At 43.8% G+C, this 17,700-nt stretch overlaps 1 protein-coding gene across 1 annotated transcript; it reads left to right on the top strand.

Annotated features, from left to right (window-relative positions):
- The first annotated feature begins 7,912 nt into the window (after positions 1 to 7,912).
- On the top strand, positions 7,913 to 15,724 carry LOC109866161 (zinc finger Ran-binding domain-containing protein 2-like). The gene is made up of 5 exons (XM_031800151.1): positions 7,913 to 8,188; positions 10,258 to 10,309; positions 15,251 to 15,353; positions 15,468 to 15,550; positions 15,657 to 15,724. The coding sequence occupies exons 1-5, from the start codon at positions 7,913 to 7,915 to the stop codon at positions 15,722 to 15,724; spliced, it is 582 nt and encodes a 193-aa protein (XP_031656011.1).
- Positions 15,725 to 17,700: the final 1,976 nt, after the last annotated feature.

The following is a 17,700-nucleotide window of genomic DNA, read 5'->3' as shown; positions in this document are numbered from 1 at the left end:
AGATGGAAAAAAGCTGTCCTTGAAATGGTCTTGATATGTTCTTCAAAAGATAGATCAGGGTCCAGAGTAACGCCGAGGTCCTTCACAGTTTTATTTGAGACGACTGTACAACCATTAAGATTAATTGTCAGATTCAACAGAAGATCTCTTTGTTTCTTGGGACCTAGAACAAGCATCTCTGTTTTGTCTGAGTTTAATAGTAGAAAGTTTGCAGCCTTCCACTTCCTTATGTCTGAAACACATGCTTCTAGCGAGGGCAATTTTGGGGCTTCACCATGTTTCATTGAAATGTACAGCTGTGTGTCATCCACATAGCAGTGAAAGTTTACATTATGTTTTCGAATAACATCCCCAAGAGGTAAAATATATAGTGAAAACAATAGTGGTCCTAAAACGGAACCTTGAGGAACACCGAAATTTACAGTTGATTTGTCAGAGGACAAACCATTCACAGAGACAAACTGATATCTTTCCGACAGATAAGATCTAAACCAGGCCAGAACATGTCCGTGTAGACCAATTTGGGTTTCCAATCTCTCCAAAAGAATGTGGTGATCGATGGTATCAAAAGCAGCACTAAGGTCTAGGAGCACGAGGACAGATGCAGAGCCTCGGTCCGATGCCATTAAAATGTCATTTACCACCTTCACATGTGCCGTCTCAGTGCTATGATGGGGTCTAAAACCAGACTGAAGCATTTCGTATACATTGTTTGTCTTCAGGAAGGCAGTGAGTTGCTGCGCAACAGCCTTCTCTAAAAATGTTGAGAGGAATGGAAGATTCGATATAGGCCGATAGTTTTTTATATTTTCTGGGTCAAAGGTTTGGCTTTTTCAAGAGAGGCTTTATTACTGCCACTTTTAGTGAGTTTGGTACACATCCAGTGGATAGAGAGCCATTTAATATGTTCAACATAGGAGGGCCAAGCACAGGAAGCAGCTCTTTCAGTAGTTTAGTTGGGATAGGGTCCAGTATGCAGCTTGAAGGTTTAGAGGCCATGATTATTTTCATCATTGTGTCAAGAGATATAGTACTAAAACACTTGAGCGTCTCTCTTGATCCTAGGTCCTGGCAGAGTTGTGCAGACTCAGGACAACTGAGGTTTGGAGGAATACGCAGGTTTAAAGAGGAGTCCGTAATTTGCTTTCTAATAATCATAATCTTTTCCTCAAAGAAGTTCATGAATTTATCACTGCTAAAGTGAAAGTCATCCTCTCTTGGGGAATGCTGCTTTTTAGTTAGCTTTGCGACAGTATCAAAAAGGAATTTCAGATTGTTCTTATTTTCCTCAATTAAGTTAGAAAAATAGGATGATCGAGCAGCAGTAAGGGCTCTACGGTACTGCACGGTACCGTCCTTCCAAGCTAGTCGGAAGACTTCCAGTTTGGTGTGGCGCCATTTCCGTTCCAATTTTCTGGAAGCTTGCTTCAGAGCTCGGGTATTTTCTGTGTACCAGGGAGCTAGTTTCTTATGAGAATTTTTTTTAGTTTTTAGGGGTGCAACTGCATCTAGGGTATTGCGCAAGGTTAAATTGAGATCCTCAGTTAGGTGGTTAACTGATTTTTGTCCTCTGGCGTCCTTGGGTAGGCAGAGGGAGTCTGGAAGGGCATCAAGGAATCTTTGTGTTGTCTATGAATTTATAGCACGACTTTTGATGTTCCTTGGTTGGGGTCTGAGCAGATTATTTGTTGCAATTGCAAACGTAATAAAATGGTGGTCCGATAGTCCAGGATTATGAGGAAAAACCTTAAGATCCACCACATTTATTCCATGGGACAAAACTAGGTCCAGCGTATGACTGTGACAGTGAGTGGGTCCAGAGACATGTTGGACAAAACCCACTGAGTCGATGATGGCTCCGAAAGCCTTTTGGAGTGGGTCTGTGGACTTTTCCATGTGAATATTAAAGTCACCAAAGATTAGAATATTATCTGCTATATGACTACAAGGTCCGATAGGAATTCAGGGAACTCAGTGAGAAACGCTGTATATGGCCCAGGAGGCCTGTAAACAGTAGCTATAAAAAGTGATTGAGTAGGCTGCATAGATTTCATGACTAGAAGCTCAAAAGACGAAAATGTCTTTTTTTTTTTGTAAATTGAAATTTGCTATCGTAAATGTTAGCAACACCTCCGCCTTTGCGGGATGCACGGGGGATATGGTCACTAGTGTAGCCAGGAGGTGAGGCCTCATTTAAAACAGTAAATTCATCAGGCTTAAGCCATGTTTCAGTCAGGCCAATCACATCAAGATTATGATCACTATACTATAACTTGGGTGACTGGAGTCTTTGACTATTTTTTGGGCCTTCCTCTGACACGGCCTATTATATACAGTGCCTTTCGAAAGTATTCGGCCCCCTTGAACTTTGCGACCTTTTGCCACATTTCAGGCTTCAAACATAAAGATATAAAACTGTATTTTTTTGTGAAGAATCAACAACAAGTGGGACACAATCATGAAGTGGAACGACATTTATTGGATATTTCAAACTTTTTTAACAAATCAAAAACTGAAAAATTGGGCGTGCAAAATTATTCAGCCCCTTTACTTTCAGTGCAGCAAACTCTCTCCAGAAGTTCAGTGAGGATCTCTGAATGATCCAATGTTGACCTAAATGACTAATGATGATAAATACAATCCACCTGTGTGTAATCAAGTCTCCGTATAAATGCACCTGCACTGTGATAGTCTCAGAGGTCCGTTAAAAGAGCAGAGAGCATCATGAAGAACAAGGAACACACCAGGCAGGTCCGAGATACTGTTGTGAAGAAGTTTAAAGCCGGATTTGGATACAAACATTTTTCCCAAGCTTTAAACATCCCAAGGAGCACTGTGCAAGCGATAATATTGAAATGGAAGGAGTATCAGACCACTGCAAATCTACCAAGACCTGGCTGTCCCTCTAAACTTTCAGCTCATACAAGGAGAAGACTGATCAGAGATGCAGCCAAGAGGCCCATGATCACTCTGGATGAACTGCAGAGATCTACAGCTGAGGTGGGAGACTCTGTCCATAGGACAACAATCAGTCGTATATTGCACAAATCTGGCCTTTATGGAAGAGTGGCAAGAAGAAAGCCATTTCTTAAAGATATCCATAAAAAGTGTTGTTTAAAGTTTGCCACAAGCCACCTGGGAGACACACCAAACATGTGGAAGAAGGTGCTCTGGTCAGATGAAACCAAAATTTAACTTTTTGGCAACAATGCAAAACGTTATGTTTGGCGTAAAAGCAACACAGCTCATCACCCTGAACACACCATCCCCACTGTCAAACATGGTGGTGGCAGCATCATGGTTTGGGCCTGCTTTTCTTCAGCAGGGACAGGGAAGATGGTTAAAATTGATGGGAAGATGGATGGAGCCAAATACAGGACCATTCTGGAAGAAAACCTGATGGAGTCTGCAAAAGACCTGAGACTGGGATGGAGATTTGTCTTCCAACAAGACAATGATCCAAAACATAAAGCAAAATCTACAATGGAATGGTTCAAAAATAAACATATCCAGGTGTTAGAATGGCCAAGTCAAAGTCCAGACCTGAATCCAATCAAGAATCCGTGGAAAGAACTGAAAACTGCTGTTTACAAATGCTCTCCATCCAACCTCACTGAGCTCGAGCTGTTTTGCAAGGAGGAATGGGAAAACAATTCAGTCTCTCGATGTGCAAAACTGATAGAGACATACCCCAAGTGACTTATAGCTGTAATCGCAGCAAAAGGTGGCGCTACAAAGTATTAACTGAAGGGGGCTGAATAATTTTGCACACCCAATTTTTCAGTTTTTGATTTGTTAAAAAAGTTTGAAATATCCAATAAATGTCCTTCCACTTCATGATTGTGTCCCACTTGTTGTTGATTCTTCACAAAAAAATACAGTTTTATATCTTTATGTTTGAAGCCTGAAATGTGGCAAAAGGTCGCAAAGTTCAAGGGGCCGAATACTTTCGCAAGGCACTGTAGGTCCTGGATGTCAGGAAGCTTGGCCCCAGTGATGTACTGGGCTGTACGATTTACCCTCTGTAGCACCTTATGGTCAGATGTCGAGCAGTTGCCATACCAGGCGGTGATGCAACCAGTCAGGATGCTCTTGATGGTGCAGCTGTAGAACTTTTTGAAAATCTGGGTACCCATGCCAAATCTTTGCAGTCTCTTGAGGGGGAAAGGTGTCAGAAAACCCGTCCATATTATTATGTGACCACCATTTACCTCATGCAGCGCAACACATCTCCTTTGCATAGAGTTGATCAGGCTGTTGATTGTGGCCTGTGGAATGTTGTCCCACTCATCTTCAATGGCTGTATGACGTTGTTGGATATTGGCTAGAGCTGGAACACTCTGTCGTACACGTTGATCCAGAGCACCCAAATGTGTGACATGTCTGGTGAGTATGCAGGTCACGGAAGAACTGGGACATTTTCAGCTTCCAGGAATTGTGTACAGATCCTTGCAACAAGGGGATGTGCATTATCATGCTGAAACATGATGTGATGGTGGCGGATGAATGGCACGACAATGGGCCTCAGGATGTCGTCACAGTATCTCTGTGCGTTCAAATTGCCATAGTTAGCCTCCCGAGTGGCGCAGCACTAGGCACTGCATCGCAGTGCTAGAGGCATCACTACAGATCCGGGTTCGATCCTGGGCTGTGCCGGCAACAACCGGGAGACCCATAAGGTGGCACACAATTGGCCCAGCGTCGTCCAGGTTAGGGGAGGGTCTGGCTTGCCAGGTTGTCCTTGCCCCATCGCGCTCTAGCGACTCCTGTGGCGAGCTGGGCGCATCCATGCTGACACTGTCGCCAGTTGGATGGTGTTTTCTCTGATACTTTGGTGGGCTGGCTTCCGGGTTAAGCGAGCAGTGTGTCAAGAAGCAGTGCGGCGTGGCAGGGTCGTGTTTTGGAGGACGCATGACTCTTGACCTTTGCCTCTCCCGAGTCCGTACGTGTGCTGCAGCGATGGGACAAGACTGTTACCACCAATTGGATATCACGAAATGTAGGATAAAAAAGGGGTAAAAAGCAATTGTGTTCATTGTCCATGGCTTATGCCTGCTCATACCATAATCCAACCGCCAACATGGGGCACTCTGTTCACAACGTTGACATCAGCAAACCACTCGCCCACACCAAGCCATACATGTGGTCAAATGCACACTCCCTCAAAACTGGAGACATCTGTGGCGTTGACAAAACTTTACATTTTAGAGTGGCCTTTTATTGTCCCTGGTAGGGCTGTGGCAGTCACGAAATTTTGTCAGCTGGTGATTTTCAAGCAAATAACTGTTGGTTAAATAGCGAACAGATTTAGCATCTACTGGCTTCCACACACCCTAAAAGCCATTGATGGAGACCTTTAGAACATCTACATTTTAAAAAGTCTATTAAATGCAGGTAATATAGCCTACATCTTCAGAATAAATCCATGGTTTATTTTAGACAGGCCTAAAGAAGCATGATATGAAGAAAATATAGTCTATTTCAGAAGAACAGAATAGCATACTCTGAGTTGTTCTTATATTAGGTCCTGATCTGGCTATGCCAAATGGCTGTGGGCTACACTAGTTAATTTAGCAGACAAGATTTGCTTAGAATTCCGTGGCATTATTTTATAGTATGAAGAATTCAATTGAACAAAGTTGAATAAAATAAACCTATACTCCTATATGCTTACTTTTGAGTTATTAATATATCTTTAGTTCTACAAACGTTGGGCTATACGTTTAATACATACACCCTGGGTGCTGTGAGCTCCGAAACACCTCTCCCTCACATGGCTCTGATTCAAGTGATCTTTCTCACAGGCTACAAGTGAAGACAGACACTTCAGGGACTCAACTACGTGCATCCTTATTCAATTCCGAGGTGCATATTGACGATCTTGGAAGAACTGTCCATATTTACTTTTCGGCAGCCAACAAGATGAGTAGGCCAAACGAACAGTAAAAGCACTAGTCTATGTCAATCTACTATCCCCGATAGTACAAAAGTTGACCTATTCTATTCTGTGTGAGAAATAAATATTCCTTACATAGTCTGGACAGTTGTGGGATGCCAAATTAATAGTTGTGGGATACCAAATTAATACAACCACTAGCATCAAAAAAGCTTTCTTACGCAATGAGGCTGATGCAACAGATCAGAACATGTAGCTTAAAAACTATTAGGCTATTTCTTCACATTATAAGGGCAGCAATGTGCACACGGCACTAGGCTATAAGCACGAATGCTCCATTAGTGGTAAAACACCATTATCAAAAGTGACAGCAAACGTGATTATCCATGTATTGCTTTTATTATAAAGGGGCATTTTCATTGTGAAAATGAACTTCCCCAAACTTGAAACTCACACGCTGCTTATGTTTGCCAGTTAGTGTCACACCCTGACCATAGAGAGCTGTTTATTCTCTATGTTGGTTGGGGTGGTTTATCTAGGTGATTAATCATCTATGTTGGCCTGGTATGGTTCCCAATCAGAGGCAGCTGTATATCGTTGTCTCTGATTGGGGATCATATTTAGGCAGCATTTCCCCATTGTGCTTTGTGGGATCTTGCCTATGTATAGTTACCTGCGAGCACTACTTTGAGCTTCATGTTTAGTTTTTTCGCTTTATTGTTTTTGTGCTTTGAGTTTCTCTTCCAAATAAAAGGATGGAAACATACGACGCTGCATCTTGGTCCACTCCTTATAATGATCGTGACAGAAGATCCCACCACAAACGGACCAAGCAGCATTGCCAGGAGGAGCAGACATCCTGGACATGGGAGGATATCTTGGACGGTAAGGGATCCTGGACATGGGAGGAGATCCTGGCCGGAAAGGATCACCTTCCATGGGAGCAGACGGAGGCAGCGTGGCAACAACAACGACGGCACCGGGGTGTGCGGCCACGACGGAAGTCAGAGAGGCAGCCTCAAAAACATTTTTTGGGGGGTGGCACACAGGGTGATTGGCGGAGCCAGGTTTTGAATCAGAGCCAACTCCCTGTACTCACCGTGGGGAGCATGTGACCAGTCAGGCATGTTTCGCGGTGATATGCACAGTGTCTCCAGTGCGCATTCACAGCCTGGTGCGTTCTGTGCCAACTCCTCGCACTTGACGTGCTAAAGTGGATATCTGTCCAGGATGGGTTGTGCAGGCTCAGCGCGCCTGGTCTCCAGTGCGCCTCCTCGGTCCAGGATATCCTGCACCGGCTCTACGTGCTGTATCCCCAGTGCGCCTTCACAGCCCAGTGCGTCCTGTGCCAGCTTCCCGCACTTGCCATGCGAAGGTGATCATTTGTCCAGGCCACGTTGTGCCAGCTCTACGCTCCAGACCTCCAGTGCGTGTCCACAGTACATCCTGTGCCTCCTCCCCACACTCGCCCTGAGGTGCGTGTCACCAGCCCGGTGCCACCTGTACCGGCCCCACGCATCAGGCCTTCAGTGCGCCTCCACAGTCCATTACTTCCTGTGCCTCCTCCCCACACGTGCCCTGAGGTGCGTGTCACCAGCCCGGTGCCACCTGTACCGGCCCCACGCATCAGGCCTTCAGTGTGCCTTCACAGTCCATTACTTCCTGTGCCTCCTCCCCGCACTCGCCCTGAGGTGCATGTCACCAGCCCGGTGCCACCTGTACCAGTCCCACGCATCAGGCCTCCAGTGCGCCTCCACAGTCCAGTACGTCCTGTGCCTCCTCCCCGCACTTGCCCTGAGGTGTGTGTCACCAGCCCGGTGCCACCTGTACCGGTCCCACGCATCAGGACTCCAGTGCGCCTCCACAGTCTGTTAAATCCTTTGCCTCCTCCCCACACTCACCCTGAGGTGCGTGTCACCACCCCGGTGCCACCTGTACCAGCCCCACACATCAGGCCTTCAGTGCGCCTCCACAGTCCAGAGCTTCCGGCGACAGTTCCACGGTCCGGAACCTCCAATGACGGTCAACGGTCTGGAACCACCAGCGATGGTCGACAGTCCGGAACCATCAGCGACGGTCGGCGGTCCAGAGACTTTAGCGACTGTCTGCGGTCCAGAGTCTCTAGCGACGGTCTGCGGTCCGGAACCTCCTGAGACGGTCAGTGGTCTGGAACCACCAGCGACGGTCGGCATTCCGGAACCACCAGCGACGGTCGGCGGTCCAGAGACTTTAGCGACGGTCTGCGGTCCAGAGCCTCAAGCGACGGTCTGCGGTCAAGAGCCTCCAGCGACGGTCTGCGGTCCAGAGCCTCCAGCGACGGTCTGCGGTCCAGAGCTTCCAGCGGGGGTTCCCAGTCCAGAGCCTCCTGCGAGGGTTCCGGTTCCTCCGGCTGCACAGCTTGTAAAGTGGAATAATGAGTTTCATTTTAAGAAGTTATTTGGACAGTTTAGTTGTGATACAAATCTTATCGAAACATATAGGCTCATGGGCCAGCCTACATGAGGTGTGCGACTACAATTCGAAAAAGTTGCAATAAAAGGGATTGTTTTTTTGCCTTTTTTGTGTGATGGGCATCATTCACAAGTGATAATGTATAATTCACAACTGATAAGCTAATATTGTCACCCATCACACTATTCTTGATTTAACCTTGTCTTTACAATATTTGTGTGACATTTGTTTTGATTTATAATGGACCATTATCATGCACCTGTCTCAAAATAGGGGCAGGAGGAAAAATACATGTCATCTATGCACTTAAATAGCGAATGGAGGATGCTTTTCCCATGGTTCATTTTCATGGCAGCCAGGTAGGCTATACTCCTGTTGTAAAGATAAGCAATGTGCTTAATGTTAGGAAAGTTGAGAAATGAGTATAGTACGACTAGCCTATTGAAAACTGATGGAATCCTCTGTTTTCTCTCACAATTGTATAGCCTATAGAAATGTTGTGCAACATGAGCTCATGGGCTCTCATGAAGTCTTTAATTAGACTTTCGATCACATTTGCATTGATGTCAGAGTGATTAGAGAGACAATAGAGTGATGGCAAGTTTGGTAGGCTACTAATGACCATCAGCAGCATTAGAGCTTGGAGAAGCCTAATTATGGTGACTAAACGGTCACATGGAATTTGACTGCCTTCATAACTCGTGACTGCCAGTGTAGCGGTAATTCAGTCACAGCAACATCCCTAGTCCCTAGCACAAGGTGCACCAGTGTAATGATCATGCCGTTTAATCAGCTTCTTGATATTCCACACCTGTCAGGTGGATGGATTATCTTGGCAAAGGAGAAATGCTCACTAACAGGGATGTAAACAAATGTGTGCACAAAATTTGAGTGGAAGAAGCGTATGTGCGTATGGAACATTTTCTGGGAACTTATTTCAGCTCATGAAACGTGGGACCATGTTCTTCACATGCTGCGTTTTATATTTTTGTTCAGTGTAGATTCTACAGAACTTACTGAGTATTCTCAACCCCACTTTTACATTGGCACATAGAGTAGTGCCATAGAAAGTGCTGTTGGGTTTTAAGACCATGGTCCCCCAAGAAATAACACCATGTGTAGACTCTAGTGCCTGATCAATAGGGGGTGTAGAATATTGTGTTCTTTACATGAATTTACTTAATCTCCAACCATTTCGCAATGTGCTTCAATGTATTATTTATCTTATATAAAGTCATTATTCTCCCCCGATGTAGTTATAATTTTGCAACATAGTTTAACATTATGCAGTATACAAAGCTGCAAAAATTTGTCATTTAGTATCATACACAGCCTTTTACCGCAGACTTTTATTTTTCAATCAGAAATCCGGAAATCTTAATGTAGTTGCCGAAACGCTAATGTTGGTGCCGTGATGCAAATCCATTTTGCAATTTTTATGGCTGTGCATCCTGTATGGCTGTATGAAGGAAGTTAGAGGTCATTTCGCGTGCCAATGCTAACTATGCTAGTTAGCAATTGAGCTAACGCTAGTTAACAACTTCCATCAAACTGCATGTAGACATGCAAATCATATCCAAGAGTTCATCTGGCTTTGGAGAGGTAGATAAAGGGCTTTATTGCCAAAATCTCAAAGTATCCACACTGGATGATAATCTTTTCAGTATCACTCTTATCACCAAGTCAAGTGGTACAATGTAGCTACTGCTAGCTACCCAATGTTTCTTGCCAATTCGTGTTGAATTGAAAAACGAAGCTTTCGAGGCCCTGGTTTGTTGCTAGCCACATCCAGTTGATTGATAGTTACAACACATAGGCCTAGGTACATAGGTACAGCTATCTCTGTACAGTAAAATAATTTTGGATTGTGCATATGCTCATTTTCACACATTGTGTTATTATTCCTTTAGTGTGGGAATGTGAACTTTGCCAGAAGAACAAGCTGCAATAGATGCGGCAGGAGTAAGTTATTTTTTCTCTGTTGGGCCCATTATTATACTTACTACCCTTGCATGTCTCTTTACAGTCTACATGTCCAGATGAATTGCTCAACAAATTTACAATTTACACTTGTTTGGTTGGAGGAACACAGATTTATTGTGATGAGACTTCAAGAGAACCAGGTTTTGCTATTGTCTGTCTGCCAGCCTGTAAAGTCCATCAGAAAGTAACCAAATGAAATGTTATGTCACATGCTTCGTAAACAACAGGTGTAGACAAACCGTGAAATGCTACTTACAGGCCCTTCCCAACAATGCAGGAAGAAAAAAAGGAGTTAAAATTGAAAAATAATAACACGAAGATTAAATACACATTGAGTAGCGATAACTTTGCTATATAGATGGGGTCGATGTGCAGGGGTACGATGTAATTGAAGTAGATATGTACATATAGGTAGGGATAAAGTGACTATGCAACAACAGGATAGATAATAAACAGTAACAGCAGTGAATGTGATGAGACAAAAGAGTTAGTGCAAACGGGGTCAATGCAGATTCTCCAGGTCACTTTTGATGAACAATTTAGCAATCTTATGGCTTGGGGGTAGAGGCTGTTCAGGTTCCAGACGTGGTGCAAAGGTACCACTTGCCGTGCAGTAGCAGAGAGAACAGTCTATGACTTGGGTGGCTGGAACGTTTGACAATTTTTAGCGCCTTCCTCTGACAGCGCCTGGTATAGAGGTCCTGGATGGCAGGGACCTCAGCCCCAGTGATGTTCTGGGCAGTACGCACTACACGCTACTTCGTAGCGCCTTGCGGTCGGATGCCAAGCAATTGCGATACCAAGCAGTGATGCAGCCAGTCAAGATCCTTTCAGTGGTTCAGCTGTAGAACATTTTGAGGATCTGAGGGACCATAACAAATCTTTTCAACCTCCTGAGGGGGAAGAGGTGTTGTCGTGCTCGCGTCAGGACTGTGTTGGTGTATGTGAACCATGATAATTCCTTAGCGATGTGGACACCGAGGAACTTGAAGCTCTCAACCTGCTCCACTACAGCCCCGTCAACGTGGATAAATGTTTGATTTAACCTTTACTTTGACAGGGAAGTCATACTGAGACAAGGGTCTCTTTTACAGATTAGCCCTTCGTGAACACATCCAATACATACAGTTGTGACCAAAAGTTTTGAGAATGACACGAATATACATTTTCACAAAGTCTGCTACCTCAGTATGTATGATGGCAACTTGGATATACTCCAGAATGTTATGAAGAGTGATCAGATGATTTGCAATTATTTGTAAAGTCCTCTTTGCCAGGCAAATTAACTGAATCCCCAAAAAACATTTCCACTGCATTTCAGCCCTGCCACAAAAGGACCAGCTCACATCATGTCAACTCACATCATGTCATTCTCTCGTTAATACGAGTAGGTGTGTGTTGACGAGGACAAGGCTGGAGATCACTCTGCCATGCTGATTGAGTTCGAATAACAGACTGGAAGCTTCAAAAGGAGGGTGGTGCTTGGAATCATTGTACTTCCTCTGTCAACCATGATTATGTGCAAGGAAACACGTGCTGTCAACATTGCTTTGCACAAAAACGGATTCACAGGCAAGGATATTGCTGCCAGTAAGATTGCACATAAATCAACCATTTATTGGATCATCAAGAACTTCAAGGAGAGCGGTTCAATTGTTGTGAAGAAGGCTTCAGGGCGCCCAAAAAAGTCCAGCAAGCGCCAGGACCGTCTCCTAAAGTTGATTCAGCTGCGGGATCGGGGCACCACCAGTCCAGAGCTTGCTCAGGAATGGCAGCAGGTAGGTGTGTGTGCATCTGCACTACAGTGAGGGGAAGAGTTGAGGATGGCCTGGTGTCAAGAAGGGCAGCAAAAAAGCCAAAGGGAGGAGGTGAGGGCCCTCGGAGTGTGGTATCAGGAAAATAACCTCACAGTCAACGTAAACATAACAAAGGAGATGATTGTGAACTTCAGGAAACAGCAGAGGGAGCACCCCCCTATCCACATCGACGGGACAGTAGTGGAGAGGGTAGTAAGTTTTAAGTTCCTCGGCGTACACATCACGGACCAACTGAATTGGGCCACCCACACAGACAGCATGGTGAAGAAGGCGCAGCAGCACCTCTTCAACCTCAGGAGTATGAAGAAATTTGGCTTGTCAACAAAAGCACTCACAAACTTTTACAGATGCACAATCGAGAGCATCCTGTCGGGCTGTATCACCGCCTGGTACGGAAACTGCTCCGCCCACAACCATAAGGCTCTCCAGAGGGTAGTGAGGTCTGCACAACGCATCACCGGGGGCAAACTGCTTGCCCTCCAGGACATCTACACCACCCGATGTCACAGGAAGGCCATGAAGATCATCAAGGACAACAACCACCCAAGCCACTGTCTGTTCACCCCGCTATCACCCAGAAGGCGAGGTCAGTACAGGTGCATCAAAACAAGGGCAGAGAGACTGAAAAACAGCTTCTATCTCAAAGCCATCAGACTGTTAATATAATGTTTACATACCCTACATTACTATTCTCATATGTATATACTGTATTCTATACCATATTCTGCATCTTGCCTATGCCGTTCTGTACCATCAATCATTTACAGTGCCTTGCGAAAGTATTCGGCCCCCTTGAACTTTGCGGCCTTTTGCCACATTTCAGGCTTCAAACATAAAGATATAAAACTGTATTTTTTGGTGAAGAATCATCAACAAGTGGGACACAATCATGAAGTGGAACGACATTTATTGGATATTTCAAACTTTTTTAACAAATCAAAAACTGAAAAATTGTCCGTGCAAAATTATTCAGCCCCTTTACTTTCAGTGCAGCAAACTCTCTCCAGAAGTTCAGTGAGGATCTCTGAATGAGCCAATATTGACCTAAATGACTAATGATGATAAATACAATCCACCTGTGTGTAATCAAGTCTCCGTATAAATGCACCTGCACTGTGATAGTCTCAGAGGTCACTCATGAAATGCTTGTAATTATACTTTAGTATTCCATAGTAACATCTGACAAAAATATCTAAGAACCCTGAGGCAGCAGACTTTGTGAAAATTTATATTTGTGTCATTCTCAAAACTTTTGGCTATGACTGTACATACAATATACAAAATTACAAAACATGAAGAAAAACAGACACATTAATCAACATGGAGGTCTCTGATCATTACTCTGAACTACCAAGAGGGACCAGAACATGGAGATGGGGGTGTGCTCGGTCCTGTGTGTTCTGTAGTCCACGATCGGCTCATTTTTCTTGCTGACGTTGAGGTAAAGATTGTTGTTGCCATGTCTCATTGTCATCGGTGATCAGGCCTTCCACTGTCATGTCGTCGGATAAGTTAATGATGATTTTGGAGTTGTGCGCAGCCACAGAAAGTACAGGTGAGGACTAAGCACGCAACCCTGAAGGGCCCCCGTGTTGAGGGTCATCGTGACGGATGTGTTGTTGACTACCCTCACCACCTGGGGCGGCCGATCAGGAAGTCTATGATCCAATTGCAAAGGGAGGCGTTTAATTCCACTGTCCTTAGCTTAGTGATGAGCTTGGAGGGCACTATGGTGTTGCACATTGAGCTGTAGTCAATGAAATTATTCTCTCATAGGTGTTCCTTCTGTCCAAATGGGAAAGTTGGATCTGTTGGGGCGGTATCCGAATTGGAGTGGGTCCAGGTTGTCTGGGATGATTGTGTTGATATGAGCCATGACTAGCCTTTTAACCTCTTGAAACTAAGGGGCACTATTTTCATTTTTAGAAAAATAACGTTCCCAAAGTAAACGGGCTATTTTGTCAGGACAAGATGCTAGAATATGCATATTGACAAAAGTTTCCAAAACTGTAAAAATATTGTCTGTGAGTATAACAGAACTGATATTGCAGGCGAAAGCCTGAGAAAAATCCAATCAGGAAGGGACTCTTATTTAGAAACCTCTGCGTTCCTATGCTTCCCTATGGAGCAGTGAATGGGATATCCACCAGATTCCTTTTTCTATGGCTTCCCTAATGTGTCTAGTGTCACAAGACATAGTTTCAGGCTTTTATTTTGATGGATCTAATTTGGAATATTTTTCGGCGTTGTCGTGACCGCAGTTTCCGGTGGATTTCTCAACCAAACGTGAAGAACAAAAGGAGGTATTTTGGCTATAAAAATAATCTTTATGGGACAAATTGAACATTTGCTGTCTAACTGGGAGTCTCGTGAGTGAAAACATCCAAAGCTCATCAAAGGTAAACGATTTAATTTGATTGCTTTTCTGATTTTCGTGACCAAGTTGCCTACTGCTAGCTGGACATCATGCTATGCTAGGCTATCGATAAACTTACACAAATGCTTATCTTGCTTTAGCTGTAAAGCATCATTTCAAAATCTGAGATGACAGGGTGATTAACAAAAGGCTAAGTTGTGTTTCACTATATTTCATTTGTGATTTCATGAATATGAATATTTTCTAGTAATATTTTTTGTGCTAATTTTTTGACACTAATTAGTGTCAGTTGATGACAATTCTCCCGGATCCGGGAGGGGTAGTTCTATTAAAGCATCTTGGCTACAGAGTGCTATGGGGCGATAATCATTTAGGTAGGTTACTTTGACATTCTTGGGCAGAGGGACTATGGTAGTCTGCTTGAAACTTGGTACTTTATTACAGACTGGGTCAGGGAGAGGTTGATAATGTCAGTGAAAACATTTGCCAGCTTGTCAGAGCATGCTTGGAGTACGTGTCCTGGTAATCCGTTTGGCCCTGCGGCCTTGTGAATGTTAACCTGTTTAAAGGTTTTACTCACGTCGGCTATGGAGAGCATGTTCACACAGTCATCCGGAACAGCTGGTGCTCTCATGCATGGTTCCGTGTTGCTAGCCTCAAAGCGAGCATAGAAGGCATGTAGCTCGTCTGGTAGGCTCGCGTCACTGGACAGCTCACGACTGACAGAAAAGACAACAGAGGGAAAGATGATGAAAGCAGGAGTAACAGAGATAGGCAAGACCCTGGCTGAGAAGATTCTCTTTTGTGCGAACAATTGGCAGTGTAAAATGTAAGTGACTAACTCTTCATAAAACCTCTAGATGCATGCATGGTGGATCTTAACACAGGTAATGCTTTGACTGTATGTGATAAGCACATGATTGTATGCCTTTTTTACTTATAGCTGCTGCAATGTGAACTGGGTCAGGAGGTCTGAGTTCAACATGTGTAACACTCCTAAATTTGCCAAGCATGAGGAGAGAACAGGTACACTACACAACACTGCCCAAGTTATTTGTCATGTTTTAAAGTAAATTGCCTCCTTAGATATTCCTTGTTTACTCTTAAATCCATTGCCCTTTCGTGTTATCAGGATGTGGAGGGTTCAATGAGCGGGAGAATGTGGAGTACATCGACCGAGAGGAATCTGATGGAGAATAGGACAAGGTGAATCTCTTTTGTGAATAAGCGCTTACTGTCACGCCCTGATCTGTTTCACCTACCCTTGTGATTGTCTCCACCCCCTCCAGGTGGTGCTTCCCCCCCCCCCCCCCCCCCCCCCCAGTGTATTTATCACTGTGTTTCCTGTCTCTGTGCCATTTTGTAATATTTTTTTTTGTCTTTCAATATTTACCGGTTTGGGAGAAAAACTAAAGTACAGCGGGAATCCTGGGAGCAAGTCTTCCTCGAAAGAGAATTTTTAAAAGCCAGATCAAGTGAAAGCAGAAGATTAGGAGGAGGATGATGACGAAGAGGAAGGAGACCTTTCAAAATACAAACTAGATGTAAGGACATGATAAAATACAAACTAACCTGTTCAGTTAATGCAGGAGCACATTTTTAGGAACACAGTGAGTTACTGTATATAGCACTTTTCCATTGATTTACATTGTAAGGCAGTTCTAACTCATTATTTCCATTATTAATATGTGCAGTGGTTGCTCCACTAAAAGTTTTGTGATCATGCTGACTTAAGAGGTCATTTGTGGTTTAGTACAGTATCCTGTGTCACTATTTCATTGCTCCAGACCAGCATAAGGGGGAGTTAGAGCACTGATTATGCTTTTGGGTCCTACTGTGTCTCTAACTGACAATGAATGGGCAACATAAACTTAAATAGAAACTGATAATTATGCACGACTTCAGTATTACTTACTAAAACTGTTGTGACACAGGTTTATTGTCATTTTATTTAGGATTATTTTGCTTTTGATGTAGTACTGTAAGCCACTCCCGACCAGTCACAGTGCCTGAGTGGCGTAACGGTCTAAGACACTGCATAGCAAGCTGTGTTGCTACAGATGCTGGTTCAATAACTGTGCTGCCCTCCATGAGATGATTGGTGAGTTTTGGTTTCAAAACAGATAAATAAAAACAAATAAATATTTCTAAATAACAAACTAGCTTTATTTACAGATTAGTAACAATGTCTCACCCCATGTTCACTATACATTATTTGAAAACGTCACGCCCTGACCTTAGAGAGCCGTTTTATTTCTCTATTTGGTTAGGTCAGGGTGTGATGTGTGGTGGGCGTTCTATGTGTTCTATGTGTTTTCTGTTTCTTTATTTCTATGTTTTGGCCGGGTATTAGGGACAGCTGTCTATCATTGTCTCTGATTGGGAATCATACTTAAGTCGCCCTTTTTCCCTCCTTTCAGTGTGGTTAGTTGTCTTTGTTAGTGGGAGTCTAGCCCTGTAAGCATCATGGTTGTTTTTCGTTTGTTGTTTTTCGTTTGTTGTTTTTCGTTTGTTGTTTTTCGTTTGTTGTTTTTCGTTTGATGTTTTTCATTTGATGTTTTTCATTTGTTGTTTTTCGTTTGTTGTTTTGTTGGTGGCATTTTAAATGAAAAGAGAAATGTACGCTCACTACGCTGCACTTTGATCTCCTTCCAACGACGACCGTGACAGAAAATGAAATAATTTCCAAAATATTGTTTATTTTTTAAACAAAGCGATTATTATTATTAATTTAGTAATATGTAAAAGCCCGTTGGATATTTTCACAGATATATTATTAACCCTGTTATTAGCAGGACAATATATATTGGTCATATTGTTCATGGCTCCAGAGTGGGCCACAATGGGATGGGATTGCCTTGCAGTTCTCCAGATGTGTCCACTGAAAGCTCGTGAGGTTCAAGGCATGAGGTCACGGAGCACGGGATGGGCCGCAGAGCTGCGCACAGAAGACCAACCTAGCACATGGGGAAGGGAGGAGGATGGAGGGGGGGTGGACCCCTACCCCTCCACACTGGCAACACTTTAAGTGGCATTGCACTAATAATGACGCTGACAAGGGAAATGTTCCCGCTGTTCTTAGTGCCAGTCTGCACGTTCAAAATAAAACAAATGTAACTAATGGCATCTTTATGCTTTCGTTACAGTTTTTCCCAATTGCTAAAACACAATTTTGC

Source organism: Oncorhynchus kisutch, linkage group LG21 (genome assembly GCF_002021735.2).
Source record: "Oncorhynchus kisutch isolate 150728-3 linkage group LG21, Okis_V2, whole genome shotgun sequence".
Taxonomy (NCBI): Eukaryota; Metazoa; Chordata; class Actinopteri; order Salmoniformes; family Salmonidae; genus Oncorhynchus; species Oncorhynchus kisutch.
The sequence above is the reverse complement of the archived record's forward strand: the minus strand, read 5'-3'. Positions and strand labels throughout refer to the sequence as shown.

Bases quoted from the DNA above. Each gene is read 5' to 3' on its own strand.
- LOC109866161 (XM_031800151.1), top strand. From the start codon at position 7,913: ATGACGGTCAACGGTCTGGAACCACCAGCGATGGTCGACAGTCCGGAA. The intron at 10,310-15,250 runs GTAAGTTATTTT...CACGACTGACAG, and splicing joins CTGCAATAGATGCGGCAGGA to AAAAGACAACAGAGGGAAAG. The intron at 15,354-15,467 runs GTAAGTGACTAA...TTTTACTTATAG, and splicing joins AACAATTGGCAGTGTAAAAT to CTGCTGCAATGTGAACTGGG.